This window comes from Ctenopharyngodon idella, chromosome 16, assembly GCF_019924925.1.
Source record: "Ctenopharyngodon idella isolate HZGC_01 chromosome 16, HZGC01, whole genome shotgun sequence".
Taxonomy (NCBI): Eukaryota; Metazoa; Chordata; class Actinopteri; order Cypriniformes; family Xenocyprididae; genus Ctenopharyngodon; species Ctenopharyngodon idella.
In genome coordinates, this window is record NC_067235.1 from 3,256,683 (window position 1) to 3,282,401 (window position 25,719).

Sequence of the window (25,719 nt, forward strand, 5' to 3'; positions counted from 1 at the left end):
CGGCAAGCCTTCTGTGCTTCTCCAGTTAGAAAATGGAGTATCAGGTTCGCCCAGTCTGCCTAGGGCCATCTCTCCTGTTGGGCCGTTTTTTCAAAGAGATTGAGGTAGGTTTCAACATCATCTTCTTTAGCCATTTTGAACAGATAATCTTGGGGTCTTCTACCCTGTGCCTCTCTTCTTTGGCAGAGTTCGGTGACTGCTGCATTCAGTGTGGTTTGAGCCTGCAGAATGCCGGTCAGGGCCTCCTCCATTTTCTTGTTGTTTCTCATCTGCCCAGTGCAGTCTGAATCCTACGCCAGGCTCAACTCATGCCCACATTCTCCACCATATGTATCCTTTATACACAAGACTTCAACAGCTAATATGGTGATGATGGTTCATTCTAAATGACAAGAGTAAATCAGGATTTCTCTCAGTCAGATCTTTATAGATTACTTTGACTGGTGGACAGAAACAATCTACATGCATAAACAGTACAGTAATTATTATTCACAATTCAGTTTCTTTTTTTCTTTTTTTTTTATTACCCTCACGTCTCCTACATCTTTTAAAATCATTTAATCACAAGTAAAGACCTGACATTTTAGTAGGGAAAAGTGGTAGAGATTCAAGCAGCATTTAGTCAAGTGTCCCTGGCTGTTTAGCTGATATTGTTGTAGTTTGCACATTATTGTCTTTGAAATACAGTGTAAAACATTTACATGTATACATTTGGCAGGCACTTTTATCCAAAGCAGAGCTTTCAAGGTATTTTCCTCTAAGAAAAAAAAAGTATGAATACAGCACACTACTCAATCTTAAAGTCACCATGAAATCAAAACTGACAATTCTTATTTTTTAAACATAATATATTGCAGTGTTTAGTCTACATTTTTTATCCGTGTTAAATTATCATTATTGATTTGAATTCATGTCTCATAATCTTGAATCAAAATAACTTCCCCTCCCTGTTGCAGCGACATCTTTCATACCAAAATTAATACCAAAAATTAACAATGTCATCTTCTGAGCTTGAATATTAGATCATAAGCAGTGTTCACCTGAATTATTATTTTAATCTTTCAGTAGTGTTTTGTTTCTGTTCCTTGAGTGATTGTGAATCACATAATGTTAAGCACAGCCATAATCGTGTTAGAAAAAAGCAATAATGGAATACTGAAGTAAACAAACACATGTCTGTAGTGCCAAACTTTAATTTAAAAAAGTGATTTCAAGTATCTGTTTGACTTTAAAAACACAAGTCACATTACAATTATCACAGAAAAAAAAACATTTAGCTTTAAAACCAGACATTCAGTGAATCCAATGTAACACTTCACCATTGCTTAACACTAAGTGACCCATTCTTCATTTAGTTCATTATATGATCAAATCAAATGCACTAATTTAAACTGGTGTGAGAAAAGATGTAATCCACATATTTGCTAAAGTATCTTAATACAATTAATTTTAATATAATATTGACTGTTACCGCATCACACAAGAAAACATGACTTGGGAAATGCACATGGTACATGTACATTAAAACTGTATCAGAGAAATGGTACCAGTCTTGCTGATGGAAGGAGTCAACATTGTTTAGTTTTACATGTAGATTAGTACAGCTTTTTAATCAGGTCATGCCTGGTTCTTTAACCACCCATTTAAAGCTGCATCTAATTCATTTTCACTTAACAAGCTCTCATGAAAAAAGGTGATACATTTATTGAGGAAAAGCATGTACTTCTGTTACCCCACACTTAATCACACAATTAACAAATTGTAGTTAACTCACTGTAGGCATGTCTCAGCAAAATTCAAAATAAAACCATAAAGAATAAAAACATCAACAACAAAAAAGAATCCTAAATCCTGTTCTGAATAATTTAAAGGAGTCCTATTCTGCTTTTTTTCCATGTTCATCTTTTTTTAGTGTGTAATGTTGCTGTTTGAGCATCAAAAGCTCTGCAGATTTACAAAGCACAAAGTCCCTCCAGCGGGAGTTATTCTCTATATCAGAGTCACTGTTTCTGAACATCTGAACTCCCTGAAACTCCTTCCTTGTAGTCGAGTTTTCTTTCGGGAACAAACACGTCACAATATTCCTCTGCAGTCCGTAACTTTTTTTGGTTAAAATTATCCAAAATCAATTTTTGAGCAAGTACATAAGCAGCCAGTGTTCAAAACTATTTCCTTAGCTTGTAATGTTTCCTAATCCAGATGGTACTGGTGGGTTTCCGCGGGAAATTCAAGCATGCCGCCGTTCATCTTTGTGTCATTAGGACATGTCTATTTACATAGAGAACGAGTCCCATCTAGTAGGGTAATATGGCATGTGGAGGATGCTGCTGCTGACGGATCATTTATAGGCTTTTCTCACAGCAGCTGCAATAATTAAACTTATCATTTTGATGGCGGATTGTAATCCAGAAACTGGAGATTCACCCGTAGTCAAAAGCAAAAGACTTCGGACTGCGGAGTGGCTACAGAAATTGAAATCTACAGGTAACGCTAATACACAATAAATACACAGTCACACAATGCTGATGTTGTTAACATTAACAATTTGAGAACAAAGTATAACAATAATAATAGTTTGCATGGTTTGACGTGATCTGAGCTAAACGATCATTAGATTTAATCACCATTGGCAGCGCGATTTATTGTTTTTGTCTCAGTTGGTCAGAACAAAAGTGGCAGACATGTTACTTGCTTGTTCAGATGACATTTTCCGGTGAAAATTCTTATTTTGGTCATACTTCAAGACTACAATCTGTGATTGTGAAGTACAGTATCCACACCAGTGTTGTGACTAACAGCAAACATTAGATTAATCTGTGCTGAGGAGTCGTATCGGTGCACAACCCACGTAAAGATGATAATTCCACAAATAACTGCAATTGCAGGTTTCAAACAGAGATGGAGACAAAGAGGCAAAACTTATGCCTGCAGATTTAAATAGGCATATGCAAAATAAATGGGCAGGGCCTGGTTGAGTTAGTAGTGTGTTGAAACTGGCAGTTATGATAAGGGACAGGACATTTCCCAAACATGCTGGAAGCCCTTAACCAATCACAACACACTGGTTCAGCCGACCAATCAGAGCACATTGAGCTTTTCAGAAGGAGGAGCTTCACAGAGACAGTAACTAAACAGAGCGTTACTGACAGACTGGGAAGAGAGGAGCTGCAACAATGGAGAATATGAGGAAAATAATTAACATTCAAGAATGAAAACCTGTTCTAGTAGAGCACAAAAACAACATCAAGACTTTATAAAAGGGCATAATAGGCCCTCTTTTAAATTGTGACAGGTATTTCTTTTGCTTTCTTTAAACAAACTCTACTAAAGCAGGACTATATTATTTTAAATGTGATAGTATCCAATGTAAATTAAAAGAATTCTGTAATACTAGGACAAATCTCATTTAATCAGGGGTCTCTCTATGCAGAACTGTGTAATCTGAGCATGAGCCTGAATTCTTTTCCTTTTCAATTAATTGTACATTAATTTCTATAGAATGTACAGTGAAATACAGTGAAAAGTCTAGTAGCGTGGGGTGATAAAACACGCTTTACATGTCTTCTCTGGGACTCCTGCCAATGTTCTGGGAGGTAGTGGGGGATTCAGATTCGAAAACATCATCTTCCATTCCTTCTTCAATTGGCTTCATAGCCGTGGATGATTTTGTCAGAGGATTTTTCTCTGGAGAGAGAGAGAAACACAACACTAATTGTCAATGTTAAAGGTTATGTTTTTTGAGGATTTCATAATAGTACATATTAAGATTTAAGTATAATGTTTTATGAAGTCATATGTAGGCAAAACTCTGTATCATTCATGTGTATTAACTTTCCACAGCTCAACAATATCATAACAGTAATGAGAATAAGATCACTCAAACAATAAAATTACAACTCTGTTAAATACACTCTGTGCATGTTATATAAAATGAGCAGTAATAAAATGTGTGGCTGAGAATGAGTTTTTAAGTCTTGTGCCTGAAGGGATGGTCGCACTATCACTTCCATTCATACGCATGTGAACCGGAAACTCAGGCTCATGCGAATTTAGCTGCGTTCTGAAGTTCGAGTTTGGTGAACGCTGACCTTCAAATTCCTAGCGCGTCAACTTTTAAGCTGCAGGCCATTGTAGTATCTTAAGAAATGTTACATGCCTAAAGTCTAGTTGTGACCGCAGCATTAAATAAGTAACAGTGACATTGTGACATTGATTAATGATGTCTGACATGCATGTTTTGGAGTGCATTAGTTTGCATACCCCTTTCATAATCTGCAAGATGTTTAACATTAACCCTTTGAAGCCTACTGTTTCATATTTGGTACACAAAAGGCCCTCTAAATCAATGTTTCTCAACCAGTGGGTCGTTCTATAGGGGGTCGCGAGACTTTCTCTGTGTTCTCTGTGTTACACCGGCACAGCCAGTAAGTGCGCTTCACAAAAGGCTCATTGAAAACTGTGACCTCCAACGAATCGTATTTTCGAATGTTGCATGAATGTAACACTGTTTCTAAACTGTCCTATCACAATTATTCATCGCTGCCTTGAACGGCTCTTATTGGACAAGGTCCTACTCTCTTAACGTAATGTTACACACGCTAGCAGCTGTTTACCCTGTTGCTTGGTAACAACGGCGCAGGAGATTGCAATGCATTGCTATGCCAGACCTACTATACTGTACGCAGCCACGGCCTGTTAGCTTGACAAAATGCATCTGTTTTTTAAAAGAAAAAAAGCAGAAGAATCAGAAACTCCTTCCATTTCAAAGGCAGCAAAATGTAAACAAAGCAAGTACAACCCAGACTCTATATTAAACATGGATTCACTGCGTTGGACGAAAAACCACAGTGTGTTGAGTGTGGTGAGGGCTTAGCAAAGGAGTCCATGAAGCCATCCAAACTTGAACGTCAGCCTACAGACTAAACATCCAACATGTGTGGGTAAACCTGTGGATTACTTTGCAACCTTTGGATCGAGTGCGAGCAAGCCCCTTGTTTGCTATTCAAATCAACAAATCAACAGATATTTCAAAGATGGCATTGTTGCTTGCATTTGTACGATACAACTGGGAAGGTGCAACACACAAGGATCTACTGATGTGTAATGAGCTCCCAACACGGACGACAGCAGATGAGTGTTTCTGTTGCCTCGATGGCTGTTTCGCACAGAATGGGCTAGATTGGAAGAATTGCATAGGGATTTGCACGGATGGCGCGGCCTCAATGACTAGCAAACATAGTGGGGTTGTGAGGAACATTTTGGACAGAGCACCTGAGGCGACATGGGTTCACTGCTTTTTACACTGTGAAAGCCTCACAGCCAAAGAAATGTCAGTGTCCTTAAATGAGGTGATGGACATATTATTTTCGGATTATTTTCCCCAATCACCGAAGAGTTGGGAATGCGTGGATTCGCGATCCTTTTTCGGTAGACCCAAGTGATGTGGATGTTGTACTCCCCATTAATTTGCAAACACAGTTAGTGGACCTTGCATCTGACGGCAGCCTGCAGCTTGCTTTTCGCAAGACAGACCGGAGCTCCTTCTGGATTCAAACCAGACACGAATATCCAGAACTCGCAGATTGTGCAACAAAGTTTCTCTTACCATTTAGCACTACCTATCTTTGTGAGTCGGGATATTCAACAGTGACTGCAATGAAAACAAAAAGCAGGAATAAGCTGACAACAGCTAGTTTGTGTGCGACACTACGAGTGGCCCTTTCCCTAATTCCACCGCGTCTGGATATCATCATTTCAGAGCGGCAGTCTCAAATGTCACATTAACGTGAGTAAAAATAAATAAATCAGTTTGCCTCATAGTCTGCCTAATTACTGAAAGTGTTGATAAAAACTTCAAAAAACCTGATCAAAACTTTGCTAAAAAAAAAAAAAAAAAAAAAACTGTTACACAAAATCTACTACATTCTTTCGTCTGATTGATTAAGTACAAAGTTAGTGCATGAAAATAGAGCACTTTAAGTACATTGTAGAAAGTACTTTTTTTTTCACCTGGGTAGTTTATAGACTTTTAGTATAATTGCAGGGTTCGTACAGATACTGTCAAATGAAACTTTTAAGCAGTACTTTTTTGGTTATCAAGGACTACAATCAGTGATTTCTCTTATCAAACAATATTTTTATTATCTTTAAAATTAAAAAAAAAAAATAGAAAAGGTAAATAGATAAATAAAAATATACTTATAAAACAAAATCTTTCTTGAAGCAAATGCAAAGCATGCAATGGCTGTGGCAACTTTAGCTATAAGAAGAGCAAATAGAAAGAGGGCATAAACTTCGTATATGATTCTTAGAAAATGTAATAACGTAAGAAAACAAAGGATTTCATTTTTAAATAGAAAGCATTTCATTGTAAATATAAAATAATTATATTGCAATCTAATGACTTGTTTGCACTGTTTATTTTTTAGGGTTTTGTTTTTGTTTTTTACTCCAAAGGTATCCAAAATACAACTTATTTAATATATATATTAAATACAAAGTTTATAATGCCTATTATTGTTCAATAAATAATATTTTATATTATAATGTTGGCATACTTAGTATTGAGAAACGGTCTATGTTAATGAAGGGGGTTTATCAATGACTTTAGTGCAGGTTACATAGTTTTGCCAGTAGACGGCGGCAAGTGACTGACTCACTTGACTTACTTGGGCCTGATATACTTCAAGCAAAATCAAAGGACAAACTGGTGTGATGTCATTTCAAACAAAATCAGGTCAAAATGAAGTTCGGTTTGTGTTAGTTTCTGGAGTTCGAAACCTTTCCAAAGTGAACTTTCCGGAAAAGTTTGCTCTGGCTGGTAAACGCCTTCAAGCTACCATTGTGTCCTTCTTTGACGTGGACATCTTTGCTGGTTCATTTCTTCTGTTCAGTCCATTCAACAAATTTGTCTCTCCCCTGTCATTCTCCTATGCTGTTTTCACTGCAGTACTTCCAGGTTCTATGTCAGACCGCAGACTCAGTATTGGCCGACGCCTGTTCACGTGAGCAGCGCGACGCATGCATGTGATGCTGACGCAGGAGAGCCAGTGTTCTGACATAGAACCTGGAAGTATTGCAATGAAAACAGCATAGGAGAATGACAGGGAAGAGACAAATTTGTTGAATAAATTCATTATTTTAGTTTTGTTTTTGCGCACAAAAACTATTCTCGTTGCTTCATAACATCAACATTGAACCACTGTAGTCACGTTGACTATTTTAACAATGTTTTTAATAGCTTTCTGGACCTCAAAAGGTGCAATTACGTTGCTGCCTATGTGTGGTTCAGATACCCTCAGATTTCATCAAAAATATCTCAATTTGTCTTCCGAATATGAACAAAAGTCTTATGGGTTTGGAACGACATGAGGGTAATTAATGACAGAAATTTGAACTAACCCTTTAACCATTGAAAGGATACTATGACAAAGATATCGCTTTCCTCATTCAAACTGATTTTTTTTTTCTCCATGAATATATATGATTGACCTGAAGAATGAAAGATGTGTCATATTTTTGGAAATATATAAGCAATATCACACCTATAGCCATGCAAAATGGCTCTATATCAATATCAGATGGGCTGCAGTGTTAATTTTGTGTGAAAAGATTGTATTTGTTCATCAATACAATGAGAAAGGAGAAAGAGAATGACAACTACACTTAATACAAACAATACCAGACAGGGAACTAACTCAAACTGAGGGCTTAGAGCCAGTTCAAAGGATGGGGATTATTAGGAGGCCATGATTGGTAAAGGCCAATGAAGGAAACCTGGCCTGGACACCGGGGTTTCAACCCTACTCTTTACGAGAAGTGCCATGGGATTTTTAATGACCACAGAGGTCATTAGAGACCAAGGTGTAGCTGATGGCTCTTGGGACTGAGGCAGAGGTGGGGACCCGGAAGACTGTGGTGGAGCTGGAGGGAAGGCGGAGCCCGGTGGAGCCGAAGGGATGGAGGGCAGAGGCGGAAGTCAGGAATCCTGTGACAGAACCAGGGTGATGCCTGACCAAGGCGGAGACAGAGCGACGAGGGAGCCCTGTGGAGCTGCTGGGATGACGGGCCATGGTGGAGACGAGGGAGCATGGAGCCAAGGCGAAAACCATGGGTCAGAGGACCGAGGTAGAGTCCAGGGCTTGGCGGCAGGAGGCGGAGACGGGGGATCCTCACGCTGGGGCAGAGCTGGAGAACTGGCTGGCTTAGACAGAGGAGGTGGGAGAGGGATGCTTGGAGGGAACTCTGGGGACACCGGAAGTTATAAGCTGGATGGGACCAGCGGGGTCACAGGAAGTTTTAAGCTGGGCAGGACCAGCAGGGGCAAGAGAAAAAGGGGTATTACCTCCTCAAATACCTCCAATTCACAGTCAGAGGCCAGTGGCACGAGTGTGGGCGGGGCTCCATTCCATGCCCTCATACTCCATGAGTACTTTCTTGGGGACGGGCGATGTTGCCAGGCTCGTGTAAGTGGTCAGACGCATCGCTGTGCTCAGGCTCCGGAGCGGGGTATGGCTCAGGTTCTTCTGGCTCGTTGTCCACAACAGGCTCTGGTTCAGTGTCTGTGGTGGGCTGAGGTGTCCGCTTCATCTGGCGGGGTGAAGGCTGGGGGAATGGGAGTGGTGTTGTTCTCTGCTATGAAGATGGTGAACACCTACTCGTTGTTCACCGGCACCCACTCCACAAATGCCTTAGACCAGGGTAGTGCAAAAGGCACACCAGGTTTAGAAAGTCCCTCGTACGGTCTTTTGGTGAACGGTCCCTCTACTCCAGATACAGGAGTTGTACAGCAGGCACAAATGCCACAGATCTTGTCTTCTTTTTTGGTCTGGTATTCTGTCACGTGTAGTCACACACGCACAAGTCAGAGATAAACTAAGAGTAATTTAATCAACAATGGGAACACGCAAGAGAAAAAGAATGACAACTACACTTCATACAAACAATACCGGACAGGGAACTAACCCAAACTTAAATACACAGAGCAAACAAAAGAGCTAATGAGTTAATTAACAAGTCAACAGGTGAATGTGATCATCGATCAAACACACTGGGAAACTAGGTCAAACGGGCAAACAGAACCAGAACACAATGAAAACTAAATCAAAACAGAACATACACATGTAGGCCTACCTCTTCATAAATATGGCTGTTTTCAGGGGTTTTCCAGGACTTAAGTTTAAATAAGTCAAATTCAAGTAATTTAAGAACCTCTTTCATTGTAAAAACATCCACCTTCAGTTCGTGGTTATGCTGTGAAATCTTTATTGATTTTTATAAAGTAAATGTAAATTTGAATTGAAAAAAGAGTGCAGAGAGATACGAGAGACATGAAACTATATACAGTAGTGGGCAAAAGCGATGTCCGGAGGGGATATATATTTGTTTTTAATGATCCTACAAGTTCAATTAAATTACTAAAATATGAGCAAAATATTTTAGATTTTTAAGATATTTTAAATATGAAGGAAGAACAAAACACTAAACTTGGTTAAGGTATTTATCTGACAAAATTATTTTGCAAAAAAGCAAACTACAGCTACAGGTTTTATTTTACTATGCACAATTTGTCACGTTTCATTGTGTTATCATCACAAAAAAAAAAAAAAAAAATCGACTCTAAGCACAACTGCGCAATATGCTTATAATATCTTTAAAACATTTTTAATAATTTGAATAATTTTCCTAGGCCTGATATCACTTTTGGCCACTAATGTACATAACATATACAGTGTAGTGCTCATTATATCTTGATCAGATGAATTTAGGTGAAAATTGTACAACATGTTTTATGGCATGATGTTATGGGCAAACTCAACAAATGCAGTTTTTGGTGTGTTAAAGGTTAACTTCATAACAGGTCTTGTTATGAGAAGTCACTTGTTCTGAGCACTAAAAGGGAGTTAATCTACTTTCTGGTTATGTTCAAAATAACAATTGGGTCATTTTTTTGGGGTTGAGGAAGGGAAAGACAGTGAGATAAAAAAAGAAACCATCTTACACCCCATCAGGCCCGATCTGAGGTCACAGCTAGAGGAGGAACAGGAGGAGAAAACATCAGGGATACGCTGACAGCCAAGATTAATAGTCTGAAATCACACCAATATGTCGTGCAATTCCTCAAATTTAGTATCTATTAGCAACTCACACTGGAACAGATGGAGTTCAAAGTGGAGATGAAGAATGCAAATTAGACATGTCTTTTGAGATTTCAAACACAGTTTAGGAGAGACAGAGACGTGTTCTGGTTTATATCAGCATTTGTGGCCATGAAGGGTCTAATATCAGGGGATACATGGGGTAAATTGTGGGTTAGTGATAGATACTGTAGCTCAAGAGAAGTCAATAGACTTACGGAGTGATGATCCAGTTGAGCCGCCCCTCAGGATCTGGTTGAGAACGTCGTCCGTGTCGCTGGTGCTCGCCATACTGTTCCTCATCTGCATCATGGACAGCTGAGAGCACAGGCTCGGCTGACGGTCCATTTTCTTCACAGCCTACAGTTCAATCATCATCATTTCAGTTGATCCCAGCTAACAAAAATATGCTCTAAGTACGCTTTGAAAACTTCTTTGAAAACACCATTTCTAAATGTTTTTCTTGGTTATGTGAACGTTCCTTTTCAGCATTCTTCAAACATTATGGGAACGTTACTTTTGAATGTTCTCTGAACGTTCTGAAACAAGTAGTAACATTTAAAAAATGTGCGTCCAACTAAACTGTTTCAGAAAAAAAAAAAAACGTTCCATGAACAATGTATAAATAATGTTTTTGTGCAAACATTTTGAGAACATTATTAAAGACCAAATAACTTTGAACGAACATTCTGTTGACGTTACTGGAAGAACGTTTGTTCTTAACTTTGAGAGAACCTTGCCAGAATGCTAGCTAAAGTTTCCTGTTAGCTGGGTAATCACACCACATCTGATAATGTCATGTAATAATTAAGTCATTACAAATGTTGTTTTTGTCTTTAAATAAATTGCATAATCTCGGAAGTCAAATAAGTGCTAAATCATCTTTACAATAAACAAGAACACCACCAGTCAGTGTTTGGCACTAGTGCGCTACTATTTTCCACATTTAAAATTGTAAAATAACACAAATGGAAGTATGTGATTTATCTTTTTACCTAAAATCTTGCATTTGAAATTCTTCTTTGTCTTTATTCCAGCTCAATCTGGACGTTCCTTCAACCAACTTCATGAGGAGCATCCTGGGATGCTTATAAATATTGGACTGCTGTTGTTTTTAACAGGTTTTTAAAAATTGGACTGGTTTTCCACAGTTTCCACAAAAATATGAACTGTTTTCAACATTGATGATAATCAGAAATTAGTGGCAAATCATCATATTAGAATGATTTACTGAAGACTAAAGTAATGATGCTGAAAATTCAGCTTTGATCACAGGAATAAATTACATTTTATAAAATATTCACATAGAAAACACTTATTTTAGATTGTAATAATATTTTAACATTTTTTGACTGTATTTTTGAAGAAGAGCAGAAGAGACCTCGTTCAAAAACATTAAAAAATCTTTATTATTCCAAACTTTTGACCAGAAGCTGCTCACAAGGAAAATTAAATAAATCTTTTCTGACCTTGTCACTCAGGGTTGGATCATTGAGAGAGTAGAGCTTGTTGGTGATGTCTTTGCCAATGAGGTACCGGAACACCTCGTTCAGAAACGACTCCGACTCCAGGAAGTACGTCAGACGCTCTCTCGACCAGCACAGGAGCTTGCAGTTTTCCTCAGCAGTGATCGTCACCTGGATATTCATGTGACAGATCATTATAAATGATGTGTATTAGTTTGCTCTTCCTCAAAATGACCTTGTCAGGTATGTGATATTGTTCTTCTTGAGAAGGCTCGTACACATCTTACATAGTTTTTTCTAGTTGTGTTTTTTTTTCTTTGTACTCTTACGTAGTTTGTACGTACTGTTGATAGCAGAAAATGATCCAAATCAGCTGCCAAAGCACTCTTTTCTGTTCCCCACATACAATGACCTGGAGGATATTATCTGGGCCTATAGTCCAAAGTTAAGGTTTGATTTGTCAAATGCAGTGTTAGATAAGTTACTCTAAAAAAGCAATTAATTACTAGCTACTAATTACATCTTCAACAGTGTGATTACGGCACTAATTACTCTTTCTAAAATGTATTGCATTGCATTGCTTTCTAAATCCCATATCAACCTTGACTAGATGAACAATACAAGGATAGACATGAAACTGCTCTTTTAATTCATTCAAATAAATAATATAAAAATGCGTAAAGTATTCTTGAACTGACCATAGTATTTAAAGGGAAAAGGTTACATTAAAAACATACATTTTAACATTAGACATTAATGTTTTATGTTAAATTCACTATTGTTTTATATAGAACTGTTAGTCTATACAGCATTTAATGTAATTACATAAGAAGTAATTAAATTATAGAAAAATACAGAGTAAAGTAATCCCTTAATTAAAAAGTAATTAAATTACAGTAATTAATTACTTAGTAATGGATTACACCCAACACTGGTCAAATGAGCAGCAACAAAGCAAGCAGGACTAGCTGACAAAGTAAACATTTTTTAATCATAAAAAATATATATATATATATAAAGATTAAATAGTAAAAAAAAATACTTTTGCAATATATATATTATATAATATGATATATAACTGGGTGCAGAAATAACAAAATGCTGTCGTAATTACAAGAAGCACTTAACTCTTTCCCCGCCAACATTTTTTTAAAAAGTTGCCAGCCACTGCCAGCGTTTTTTATAATTTTCACAAAAATTTAATGGCCCTCAGAATATTTTGTTGTATGAATATCTGAACATGCAATATATCAAAAGAAAGAACAGAGCCTCTGCCTTTAAACAAAAAAAAAACAACAAAAAAACGTTTTATTCTAGCTTCATACATTCTTTCTTATCAACACGAATGTGTTTCATTAAAAAAAGCAACATTTTAAACAAAAAGCTGAGAAAATCAAAGGCTGCAAAGTGCATAAGCAATGCTTTTATCACTTGTTTCTGCTCTCCTGTTTTTTGAACCAGATTCAGTACTCTTTCAGAAGATGCATAATAGCGCCCCCTACCGTATAACAGTGAAAACACGGTAAGCCTGACAATTCCATCAATAGCACGGAAGCGTTGTCTCATAAATACCGGAAAATTCCTTCAATTGCAGGGAAAGAGTTAATGTGAAATGTGATTTTTCACCATTCAAAATTTTCAGTGAATATCATGTTTAAATATTACACTTCAAACACGTTACCTGAAACCTCTCACCCCTGTTCATCTGAGTCGACCTGAATTCTGGAGAGTCGATGAAGGCATTGGTGTAAATATTATGCAAGAAATGACCGCGGTACGATACCCTCATCCTGTGTCAAATGCATAAACTTGGTCAAAAGTGATGCAACATATTATAGGAGACCTAAACTCTTAGTGAAGCGAAGCACCTACTTTCCTTTGAGGAGAATGCTGAGGCGCTCGTCAACAGACGTCTTGTCCTCCGCCGCGTAGACCTGGCCCTTCTTTAAGGATTGGATGGTGCAGAACTGGCCGGTGAGCCTCTGAAACAGAGCCTCGCGTACATGCAGAGGCTTGAACATGCGATGGTACACGGATTTCAGCTCCCTGTCAATCTTAATCTGGAATTAAACAGCATAGCCAAACATGTATATTGAATTTAGTGAAAGTGAATTCAAAATGAATTCACAGGCAACATGACAATCTAGCCACTGTACAGAAACGGCAATTCCCGCTCATGAAGAGAGACATCATGTTTCCATTCAACTCTATTTATGCGCATTTTGGTATATCGCATAAAAAAAACGCTGGATGGAATCTGCAAGAAAAATTGCATCAAAAAAACTCAGCTGATGTGTTTTTTTTTTTTTTTTATCTGATAAGAAGACATGCGCACACTTAATAAATCCCTTGATGCGCAACACAAACCTCACGTGACTTTGCCTCAGCAGAGGCTGTGATTGGATAACTGGACTAACCAGCGGACCAATCACAGCATCTCAAATGTTGGTTTGGTGGTTCTGAAACGCCGGAGCCAAAGTCTGTCATCAGAATGATTTGGTCTAATTCCCTCCCAGAAGCTTCCCAAACACTAGCATATATATTTAACAAAATAATTTGGATGCTAAAATTGCTATAAAATCAAAGCCACATGTCTAACCAAGTTGTGTTCCAAATTTGAAGTCGATATCACAAAAATTTTATTAGCAACTTTTACTCTCTACATTTTTGAATAAGTACATGTACTCTGGGCCCTGGGTATACTTTACGCGTACACAGTCGAATGCACAGCCTTACAAAGTATACTTCATTTGACTCGTACATGTACACAGGCGTTCGACCCATGCACAGTTTTGAGCAATCTCTCGCCACAAATTACAACCCATGTAAATATCTTTATATTCTTTCATGCTAGAGTTGTCCAAATGAAGGTACTTTCTGACCTCTTCACACAATCTCTTGTCTATGTTGGCCTCCATCGTCGCTGTAGCTTTCATTCATTCAGGTCTGTTCTGTTTATGCAGTTCTTCTTTGACTACCTTGTGAATCGACGCCCCCAAGGCACTGTTGCCACCTTGTGGATAAACTAATTACTGCAAAATCAATTATATGCGCATGTGTGACCTGTTACCCCTTATTGACACTGCATGTGTCTACGGCTCCGACGCGGCCACCGGAGTCAATCCGCGGCCACTTTAGCCAATGCTTGTGGTTACACCAGCCGCACCGCGGCACATTTCAGAAGCGTCCCAAAAGCGGCTCGCTGCGCCGCTCCGCTAAATATAGGCGCCAAGTCTATAACCCGCGTAGCTCAAATACAAAATAAAGTCGTAACGTGCCGCAGACGTGTGCAGTGTAAATAAGGGGTCACAAAAATCCGGCGGTACGTGTACAGTACGTGTGCACTCTTCTGATGACGAAATTCACGTCACGCGCACCGTACGCTGACCCTCGCATACGCGTAAAAAGTGAAGTATACTTTGGGCTTTACTCTAATACATTTGTGATGAGCAATGCAATTTACTTGTTACATTTTGCATGGCACCTAACTTTTATCTAAAGAAGTGATATCGCCATCTACAGGGCATAGAAGGTACTATATCTATCTGATTTTGCCCTTACTCACCCACACTTTTCAACAAAGCTACTTTACATGAATTCAAGTGCATTAGCGGGTAGTTGCAGAATCGTAGGTGTTTCATATATGAGATGATGACATGTCTACATCTGGGGATGAGACCAAAACCAGCACATCTAGTGCAAGAAGGCTCTGACTATTTAATTTTACTTAAAGGATTAGTTCACTTTAATTTACTAATTTACTCATCCTCATGTCATCCAAGATGTTCATGTCTTTCTTTCTTCAGTCGAAAAGAAATTAAAGTTTTTGAGGAAAACATTCAGGATTTTTCTCCATATAGTGGACTTCACTGGGGTTCAACGGGTTGAAGGTCCAAATGTCAGTTTCAGTGCAGCTTCATAGGGCATGTTGTGTCGACCTTGATTTATTGCAATATTGAGGTTTTATTTTTATTTTAGAAAATAAACATGTGATTGCTCTCCTCACAAATCAACTCTTTCTTGTTTTTCACTTGTATGTCTCTTAGGTGTTGAGAATAGTCCATCTTTGAGCTTACATTTAGTACAAGTACTGTTAAAATCATATCCTTTAAGACTTTTACTTAAATTTTGTAATATGAAACATGACTCCGCCCACCATGGGGAGGAGCCCGCTAAAGGGCTTTAAGGATTTATATGGTAACGCAGTCAAAATTGTTTTCACAGGATGCATACTGAGGGTTTAAGCTCTCGAATGATACCTAATTTATTAATTAAAATAATAAAATATGTGACAGGACAAAAAGAAGACCACCAAGTGTTCCACTACAGGTAAGCATCTCTCAGCCATGATTATCAATAATATTCAGCCTGCTCATTGTGGCTGTACTCACCGGTCTGCGTTTATAAAGCAGGAAGAAGAAGTGCATGAAGTTCACCAAAAGGAAAACCACATTCCACACCATCACATCCAGCGTGCATCTGTATAACGTGGCCCACGCTATGAGCAAAGAGCAGCCTGAAATCCAGAAACAAGCATTCAAACCTGATCAGTGCAACATCTTCTTTAAATCTTATGCTGAAATCTGCTGTTTTGGTTCTTAAAACTGCAAAGGTTGCATAGGAATTACACATTTGTTTTAAAAATTAAAGGGAGGTACTTTTTCTTTCTCATAATCCAAATGAATTTTGTATTGTGACATCCGTTAAGACTTTCAAAATATTCTGAGCAGATTTTCATATTATATCTGATAACAGACAACATGCTAAAACTTTTCATCTGATTAAAACAATAATAAAATTGAAGGTATTATTTCATGAAGGTAACTTTTGTCATTCTAAGATTTTAGTGGTTTTGATTAATTTGGTAGTTGATGCAAAATATAACGGAATGTCAAAATTGTTCAATCCCTTTCGAAATCATAGATTTATATATTATTTATATGGTGAAGTATTTTGTTATGTTTGAAGATGTAACAAAACATTTTATTAATGTTATCTCCCTGACCCTAGACCAGGGTCGTAACAATTTATATTTTGAATTAGCTGTTATTTTTATATTTTCAGTTTTATTTAATTTTAAGTAGTTTTGTTGTGCTTTTGTTATTTCAGATGTAGTTTTTGAAATTGCAGTACTTCAACTTATTTATTTATTTTAATTTAGTTGGCAAGGCAATATTTCTAATATTGATATTTATTTTATTTTTATTATTTTATTTCAAGAAAATTGTTAATAGTTTAGTGTATTGCCTCACCTTACATTATCACAAGTTCTGCAGTGAGCTGAAAACATAGTACCATCTAAACGTCTTACTATATTTTATTTCTAATTATTACAATTGTTTCAGTGCATTTGTATGGCATTTTAATGATAATTCGTGATATTTGAAAATGCAATGTTTAAACTTAAAACAGTGGAGTTGTATGCGCGCCGCTGTTCTGAGCCGCACGGGAGCGCGCGCTGTACCTGTCATCAGCAGCAGTCTGAGGAGGATCATGTGAAGCGCGAGTGTGGTGGGGATGAGGAATCCCACACCGAGGCTCAGGTTGGCCAGGTGGAACAGCAGGTGATGAGACTGTTCCCAGTCCTGGCATGACGTGGCGTTTGTATCACCCGACAGTGACGGGACACTGGAGAGCAGTGGAGATGATGTGTAGGAAAGAGACACTGACATTCTGAGGCTTTCAAGCTGATGGGGAGATGATGGCCAGAACTGACATTCATAAAGCAAAAAACACGCAGGTTTTATGTTGCATTCTAGGTTGCATCTACTGCTTTTATTATAAGATTACAGTGCACATTTCATGTCAAATGATTATCGTCGCTTGATCTGAATTAATTCAACTTCGCAAGTATCTTATGTGAATGGCACACATAAATGCTGTAACTCAGACGCGTTCCGCAGTAATGATCTGAAAACAAAGTCAGAAACCGAAATGCGCACAGAACTGTCCGGGAGATTTGCCAACCAAGCAACGCAGTCACTGACCTCCAATAAACTTTCTACGGACCCACATATGGTTTATCTGCTGAACACCGCGTGAATATAGCTTCAGTTAAAACAACATGGTATTTTAAAATGCGTTATTATAGCCTATTAATTACAATTTTGTGTACTCACCGGAGTTGTCGATTGAAGCTGTAATGTGCGCGGTCTGGAGGAATGTTAAGGCAGAAGATAACAGACTGGTATAGCTGCAGTGTGTGAGGCGCGCATTCCAGTCAGATGACAGGCGTTGACTTAAAATGGGCACAAACCAAGCGGCCACTCCTCTGCGCACCTGCGCGACTCCACCGCTGGAGGGCGACATTAATGACCACAGGTGGTCTGTTTTTTTCTCAAAAGACTAATCTAATTGGTTTATCTAATCTAATCCCCCCGCACACACACACATTTATGATCAAACCAAAATCGGTACAACCCAATTTTCAAGTCAGTCCTGAAATGCATGGGTTTCTTCTCCTGCACAGAAGAGAATTAAAGGGATAGTTCACCCAAAAATTACAATTATCCCATGATTTACTCACCCTCAAGCCATCCTAGGTGTATATGACTATCTTCTTTCAGACGAACACAATGAGAGATATATTTCACGAGTTCACACTTACAAATAATCAGATAGTAGCATATAGTAAATAATAGTATGCGTATTTGGCGTGCTGTCCGAGGAGAGAGCTCCGAGCTCGGTATTTTGGCAATCAGCATAGGTCTCCACTCATGCTGATTGGGTAGACATGTTGATTTCTGACTGCTGGTTGGAGTGATGTGATGATTAGTCAGATAATTTGAATGTGTTCCTCCCAAACTCTGTTAATAAAACATCATTTAAAAATATCCTTAGTCCTCCAAGGTTTATAATGGTTGTGAATGTGGGGGCTGCATTTTAAAACAAATTTAAATGCATCCATCCATTAAAAAAAGTAATCTATACGGCTCCAGGGGGTTAATAAAGTCCTTCTGAAGCGAAGCTATGGGTTTTTGTAAGAAAAATATCCATATTTAAAACTTTATAAATTCAAATAACTAGCTTCCGGTGGACGATCGTACGCAGAATGCACAAGTCGACTTGGGCGGAAGCGTAACCCCTGACCCAACGCATGACGCAATGATGAATGAGGAGGCGCAGAGGATAGAGCAAAACAAGTCACCAGCCATGGATTAGAAGTCTAAAATTATAATTTTTAAAGAGAAATGTCAGAGGATTTCGATATAAGAGAAGAGGAGCTTGGGTTTGTTGCCCAGCCCTATTTGTTTGAACCGTGAGAGGCGTCTAAGCTTACGATACTCCTACATCCTGCGTCATATATATAATCAGGGGTGACTCATTTGGTGCAAATCAACTTGTACAGTATGCGTACGTTCATCCGCCGGAAGCTAGTTATTTGAATTTATAGATATTATATTATTTTAAATATGGATATTTTTCTTACAAAAACGCATCGCTTCACCTCAGAAGGCCTTTATTAACCCCCTGGAGTCGTATGGATTAGAGAAGAGAATTTTAAACTTTATCTGCCAGGGAAACTGGTCTTATCGCTCCCTCACTTCTGAAATGATTAGTACGCCCCTGCAGTTGATATTATAATGTTTTGATAATGTAGATACCAGTTTTGGGGTAACGCATTACAAGTAACCTGAGTTACGTAATCAGATTACTTTTTCAAGTAACTAGTAAAGTAACACATTACTTTTTCAATGTACAACAAAATAAGTTACATTTTCAAATAAGTAACGCAAGTTACTTTGTTTAAACTGACAGTTCTCATGTCTCCATGTTGAGAGAAATAAAGTGCGGAGGTGTTGTGTGTGAACATGATGGTTACTGTAGTTCTAGACTAAATGTGAACATTTACACATCTCACTTGCACAAAAACAGATTCAGTATCCCTCAAAATGAATAAAAACAGTATAATACAAACTCAGAATATTGCACAAACATGCAATCATTCAATATATTAAATTAAACTAATATATTTTATATATTTAATCTCACTTTATTAACTCAGTGTCTTTGCTGCTGACCTTTGATGACCCAATTGAGGTGTGATTTTACACTTCCTTTAGCCTGAGGCTTATTCATTTCACTTTTGCTGTGAAAGAGCCTTTACATTTACCAAAAATATAAGTTTTTGTTGTTGTTGTTGTTAAAAAATAAGCCCAGGTGAGAAAAAGTAATGCAAAAGTAATGTAACGCATTACTTTCCATAAAAAGTAACTAAGTAACGCAGTTAGTTACTTTTTTAGGGAGTAACGTAATATTGTAATGCATTAATTTTAAAAGTAACTTTCCCCAACACTAGTTGATACAGAGGAGTCTTAATGTGAGAGCTTGTATTCAGTAGTTAAATGCTGAAAGTGAATCTCTCATCCATCCAAACACAGCGTTTCCACAAATATAATTATATACACAGACAGTTTATTAAGCAAGTGCAACAACTTCATCTTCAGAATAGTTGATGACTAGTTGATAAAATGACTGAATTAACTAACCTCGATTTCTGATCACTACAATTAAAACAAGGACAACATTGTTTGGGGAAAACATCCCAAGTGCACTCAAGATAAAAAAAAAAAAAAAAAAAAATGCATGACTAAAAATAATGACCATTAATTACCACCGATTAAGACTATAGAAATGTGGAGCGTGCGTTTCTCATGAGTCTCTTTCCGCAGGTTTGGTTTCACTCTCTTCCAGCACGGGCCGGGATTCACTTGTGTTTTCTATTTCTGGCTCTGGCCCGTGACAGAAGCTGGGTAACCGGAGATCATAGCGGAACCCGTGGATGTCGAAAGCCTTGTCGTTTAAAGAGAAGAGTTTTTCCGCGATGTCATTGCGCACCAGCAGCGCGAAGATCTTGGCGATGTAGCGGTGCTGCGCGAACAGCAGGTAGAGTTTCTTCCGTCTCCACGCCACGTACCTGCAGCGGTTATCTGCGCGCAGCGTAACCTGGGACAAAAACAAGACGTTCCATTATAAAGTATACAGTGTGAATGCATAATATGGTCGACTTAAAAATTATTCACCTGAAAATAACCTTCTTCTGAAGGTCTGAGGGAATCCCACTCTGGGGAGTCCAGGAACTGAAATGGATGGATGTAGTGCAAAAACTCCCCGTTCACCGTCACCCGTATCCTATTTTAGAGAAAGTGAGGGTCTTGTTTGTATGTAAGCACACATACAGTATCTGGATATTCTCCCTCTACTCACCTGCCTGAGAGGAGAACTGACAGTTTGTCGATTGAGGTTTTACCCTCCATGGCGAAGCAGTGGTCTTTGTCTATAGTATGGATATCGCCCTCACAACACTCGACGATTTTCCCAAAATGTGTTAAGGATACTCCCAGCTTTTTGAACATATAATCGTAGAGATCCTGGAACTCCTTCTCAAAAGTGACTCTTCGCAGTCGGTACGACACATGGACAACTTGTGCCAAACAAAAGACGAAAAGCGCAAAAGTCCATGAAAACGAGTCGGTCGTGCAGGGGTCGGACCACGACCAGATCGAATAACAGAAAAACCCGAGCGCTAAAAAGCAGAACATGTAGAGTAATCCATAAAAGCCACTGCCACCCATGAATCCCAAAACCAGCAGTATATGAGCGAGGTGAAACGTTGATCCTTCAGGATTTTCCTTCCATTCGGAGCACACTGGGTATTCCAGAGAATCTGTTCCGTTATTCTCTGCCAAATGAGTCAAAGGATCCATGATGGAAAAAAGAAAAAATCGCGCAGATACGACGAGAATCGTATAAATCAACAAACGCTGCGTTAATACGCGGCGCGCGCTGTATATATTCCTCTGCAGAGATATGATCAGGTTGTGAACAGACTCTTCTTCGCGCACAGAAACCTGACCCTTCAGCCGCCCAGAGGAAAGTTTCATTGCTCAGAGGTTTTGCTCATTGCTTTAGAGACCAATGGACTTCTTAGTTGTGATTAGTTCAAGTATATGACTTTGTCTGGGATATGTTTCTCCTGAAATCCCTGCTTGAGATCTTTTGTGACTACTTTGTGAGATCTAATTTTAGTATGATGGCATGAATTAAAGCAGCTGGAATACAGAAAAGCCTACATAACGGTCTGATTTCACGAGTATATGACATTGTTCAATCATTATTAGCCTACTATTATTATGTAGCGGTGAATTAAGTTATATCTGTTGGGTTTGGGTAATATTTCAAACCATACTGAGCATGTTTAATGCAGATTGGTCTTAAGGTGATGATACACGGGGCAATGTTTTGAGCAATATTGCCAAGTGATGTTGTTTGGGCACTTTCCCATTGAGAATTGGCTGGAGTATCCAGATAGAAATGTGTTGCCCATTCTCAGTGGGAAAGAAACATCAGTAGTGTTGGTGATATTGGCTTTCATTCATAGCTATTAAAAAATATTTAAAATATAACGTCTATATGGTGTTTCTACATTACTTTGGAGATTCAATGTGAAATAATGTATTAGAATATAAAAATATATTACAAATTTCAATGTTAGGTGCGATTAATCACAATTAATTACAGACAAATGTGTGATTTAGTTATCTTTTTAATCGTTTAACAGCACTAAAATTTATATTATGCTATATTTGTAAAAGGTTTAGAACATATTTTTGGTACTCATGTTTCATCCCATAGAAAAACATTTGCTGAGTTTGATAGCTTGATTAGAAAATGATAATTGTCAAATCCAAGTGTTACAAGTGTTCTCTCATTAAACTAAGCATCAGTCAGTTTGATACCCACCTATATTTTTCAACGCAGAAGTAAGGTGTTTTCGGGGAATGTGCAAGACTTCTGATTTATTAGCCACTAAAGCGAAAAGAATATCAAAGTGCAGTAAACTGTAAACTGTTTATGCTACAAACCAGTGTGTTTATAACTAAGACAATACATAAAAAATAATGTGGTCAGAAATACCAGTATACAATATCAAGCAGCATAATGTTTTGTACAGCTAAAAATAACTGGAAGCTAATGACACCGTAAGCCAGACACATTAAATTTACAAATTTACTCTGCTTTCACCTGAAAAAAAGGTGGGTTCAGATCTCAAGAGAAACCAAGGTGAACTAAGACAGGATGATGAAGATGTTTCCATTTTCTCGGGGAACTAGTATTTAGTGTTTAGAGCTATTATATATTACAAAAATGTAATAATATACTATGAACAATAGTTTGTGTTTTGTGTTTCTAAGATGTATTGTGAAATAAAGATAGGTTAACCTAATTTAAAGTGAACTTTTAAAGTTCTGGCTCCTCATAGTGAAGATCTGAGAGGACATTTGACCAATCCTTAATTTGACCAATACTTAAAACAATTCTGTCCGTCCGTCCGTCCGTCCATCCATATTATTACCACCTCCACACTTTTTGCCATGGTGGTTCTTCTATACAAAGTAAGTTTTACCGGCATTGCAGAAGTGCAGCATTAAAGTAACACGCCACTATTTTTGAAAATAGGCCCATTTTCCAACTCCCCTAGAGTTAAAGAGTTGAGTTTTACCGTTTTTGAATCCATTCATCCGGGTTTGGCGGAAGCATTTTTAGCATAGATCATTGAATCTGATTAGACCGTTAGCATCTCGCTCAAAAATGACCAAAGAGTTTCGATATTTTTCCTATTTAAAACTTGACTCTTCTGTAGAAGACATTGTGTACTAAGACCGACCATTAGCGAGATGCTAACGGTCTAATCAGATTCAATGATCTATGCTAAGCTACGCTAAAAGTGCTACCGCCAGACCCGCAGATCGGCTGAATGGATTCGAAAACGGTAAAACTCAACTGTTTAACTCTAGGGCAGTTGGAAAATGAGCCTATTTTCAAAACAAGTGGGATGTTCCTTTAAGGCCCTGATATACTTCAAGCGAAATCGAAGAACGAACTGAAGTGACATCATTTCAAACAAAATCAGGCCAAAACAAAGTTTTTTTGGAGTTTGTTTTGGGAATTCAAAACAGCTTGCAACTTTCCGGAAAAGTTCGCTACAGTTGGTAAACATTTTTGTACTACCATTCTTGTGTGGCGATAATGTAAAAGGTAGGTGTGCTCTGAGGCTCCGCCTTCTTTCATGCTGAAATCTTTTCCGGTTCATTTCTCCTGTTCAGTCCCTTGAGGTCAGACATCTACGAGTGAAAACATGAACAGTGGAGAGCTGCTTTATTGTAGAAAATGAAGTTGTACTTCTGATGAAATGAGACACTGACACTGTTTTCATGTTTAATACGGTAAAGCTGCTTGATTTTAAGCAATCTGTTGTGTAAAGTGCTATATAAATAAACATCACATGACTTTACTGGAGTGCCGAATTGCAGAGCTTGTGCAAACATATCCACATTGCTATGATCAGATGCTTTTCTTATGCTTTATTTAAAAAAATGCTTGCTGTTTTCTCAATTTTGTCGTGTTTATTTTGTTATTGAGAGGACAGCGTGCAGCACATATTTACATATTCATCTAAACTCCGCTCTCAGCAGTGTGGGCGGCGTCAGGAGGTTCACTAACAGTATATCGCTGCTCATGTATTTCAAACTTCTTTTTACCCCTAAGCGAAGAATGAAAAAGAACTTTGCCGTGAGTATATCAGGGCCTTTATGGAGTTTCCTTTTGAGGGAACTCAACACTGCGTCAGATTGACTCTATGGGGACACCTCTGCATGAGCCGGTGCCTGAAGCATGTGTGCCAACACAAATTGGCCTTTGAAGTTGTCAGGTGACAACAAGTAAGCAAGTCAGTGAGACTATAAATAGACACACGAACAGACGTCATCAGATTCTTTTTCTTCAGGAAGCCGCTTTGTTTGATGTTTATTGACTATTGTTTGTCGTAGATTCCAACAGTTAGGAATTTGTGTAAAATGGCAAGCAAGCAATTTAAAAGATGCGTGCCTCCATGCACACGGTTTTTAACGGAGGATAACATGCATGATTTGTGTGTCCTCTCTTTGGTGATAGTGAAAGTGTGGACATGGATACAGCTATCCATGCAGGAAGAGGTGGATTCATAAACAGCGATGTGGACTGAGGAATCCCCACTTGCTTTTTGACTGCCCCCTCCAGCACTATGCTGGAGTTGATAGTGTAGATGTAGATGCTTCCATGTGGTATGCTCCCTGTGGGAGTGGCAACAGAGTTGAGACAATCATATTTCTATAAAGCCGAGATCTGGAGATGGTAGTGGTGCAGTAGCTCTTTCAGTTGAGAGTTGTTGGCGGATGCAGTTGTAGTTGTGGCCTCCCTGGTTGACTCTGCTAGTCATTTATCTCCTTTGTTGCTCCATCTTTTAGAGTTTTAGCTGAAGGTGAGAGTATGTACTACATGCTTTCCTGTAACAGGTATGGTGATGAAGTTAGAAGTGGTCGTAGCTTAGAATGTACAGTTTGCTGAGCCTAGTGGCAGTAGCAGTACAGTAGCCCGCCCTCTTCTAGACAGAAGTTGTCGGTGGACACGACTGTAGTTGCGGCCCATTTAATCGACCAAGCTTTATCGCGTCCTCCCCAGATAGCAAGGTGACATTGATTCAATGTTGAAATTCCATCAGAATCATCATTTTGGTTGAGATTGAAAATTCAATGGTAAATAATATTGAATCAACGTTGACATTTCAATGCTTTTCAGTGTTGAAAAATACAAACATTGAATCAATGTTGAAATTTGGTCAGCTTCATTTTCCCACTGGTGGAACTTAGACTAAGCTATGTCAATCCATCTGTCCCCTCATTCAACACTTTATTCACATTAGCACTCATGCTCCTCATGACCCTTCCCTCTAGTCCCACAAATAAATAAATAAAATAAAAATAAAATAAATAAATAAATAAAACTCCTGCCAACTGAAGTGTGTAGATAAACTCCAACCAGTTGGAAGTCAGTGAGATCAACCAGATGGACATTATTATTATAATAACGTTACACTCTTTCAACTTAAAGTAAATTCACAACTACTCAAACATCTCACCTGCACTTTAAGGATCCCGCGTCAGACGTTTTTCTGACGTCACAACGCACGAGTGTCTTGAACTTTCTGCTCGAATCGATCGATTTTCTCGGACTGAAAGGTAGGTTGAACTTGAAAATTTGTTTTACTTTATATATTGGATAATGCAGCGTTTGAATGT

The 25,719-nt window shown here is 38.3% G+C and overlaps 2 protein-coding genes across 4 annotated transcripts; both read right to left on the minus strand.

Moving 5' to 3' along the window:
- Positions 1–1,605: 1,605 nt before the first annotated feature.
- On the minus strand, positions 1,606–17,886 carry bves (blood vessel epicardial substance). 3 transcript variants are annotated; one of them, XM_051865560.1, is made up of 8 exons: positions 17,722–17,886; positions 17,067–17,313; positions 15,994–16,118; positions 13,475–13,662; positions 13,284–13,392; positions 11,606–11,773; positions 10,355–10,496; positions 1,606–3,684 (listed from the first exon to the last, which is right to left on the minus strand). In XM_051865560.1, exons 2-8 carry the CDS (start codon positions 17,272–17,274, stop codon positions 3,554–3,556), a joined length of 1,071 nt encoding a protein of 356 aa, XP_051721520.1. In that variant the 5' UTR covers positions 17,275–17,313; positions 17,722–17,886; the 3' UTR covers positions 1,606–3,553. The 3 variants fall into 3 exon arrangements, with proteins under 3 accessions (XP_051721520.1, XP_051721521.1, XP_051721522.1); XM_051865561.1 differs by having other exon boundaries at positions 17,067–17,289; positions 17,722–17,850; XM_051865562.1 differs by lacking the exon at positions 1,606–3,684 and adding an exon at positions 10,001–10,029.
- A 2,113-nt stretch (positions 17,887–19,999) lies between these two features.
- On the minus strand, positions 20,000–21,979 carry popdc3 (popeye domain containing 3). The gene is made up of 3 exons (XM_051865558.1): positions 20,810–21,979; positions 20,626–20,734; positions 20,000–20,548 (listed from the first exon to the last, which is right to left on the minus strand). The coding sequence occupies exons 1-3, from the start codon at positions 21,484–21,486 to the stop codon at positions 20,255–20,257; spliced, it is 1,080 nt and encodes a 359-aa protein (XP_051721518.1). The 5' UTR covers positions 21,487–21,979; the 3' UTR covers positions 20,000–20,254.
- Positions 21,980–25,719: the final 3,740 nt, after the last annotated feature.

Bases quoted from the DNA above. Each gene is read 5' to 3' on its own strand.
- bves (XM_051865560.1), bottom strand. From the start codon at position 17,274: ATGTCAGTGTCTCTTTCCTACACATCATCTCCACTGCTCTCCAGTGTC. The intron at 13,663-15,993 runs GTGAGTACAGCC...GTTTAATTCCAG, and splicing joins TGCTTTATAAACGCAGACCG to ATTAAGATTGACAGGGAGCT. The intron at 3,685-10,354 runs GTAAGTCTATTG...CTCTCTCTCCAG, and splicing joins CTCAACTGGATCATCACTCC to AGAAAAATCCTCTGACAAAA.
- popdc3 (XM_051865558.1), bottom strand. From the start codon at position 21,486: ATGAAACTTTCCTCTGGGCGGCTGAAGGGTCAGGTTTCTGTGCGCGAA. The intron at 20,735-20,809 runs GTGAGTAGAGGG...TCTCTAAAATAG, and splicing joins TCAGTTCTCCTCTCAGGCAG to GATACGGGTGACGGTGAACG. The intron at 20,549-20,625 runs GTGAATAATTTT...TTTTTGTCCCAG, and splicing joins CAGAAGAAGGTTATTTTCAG to GTTACGCTGCGCGCAGATAA.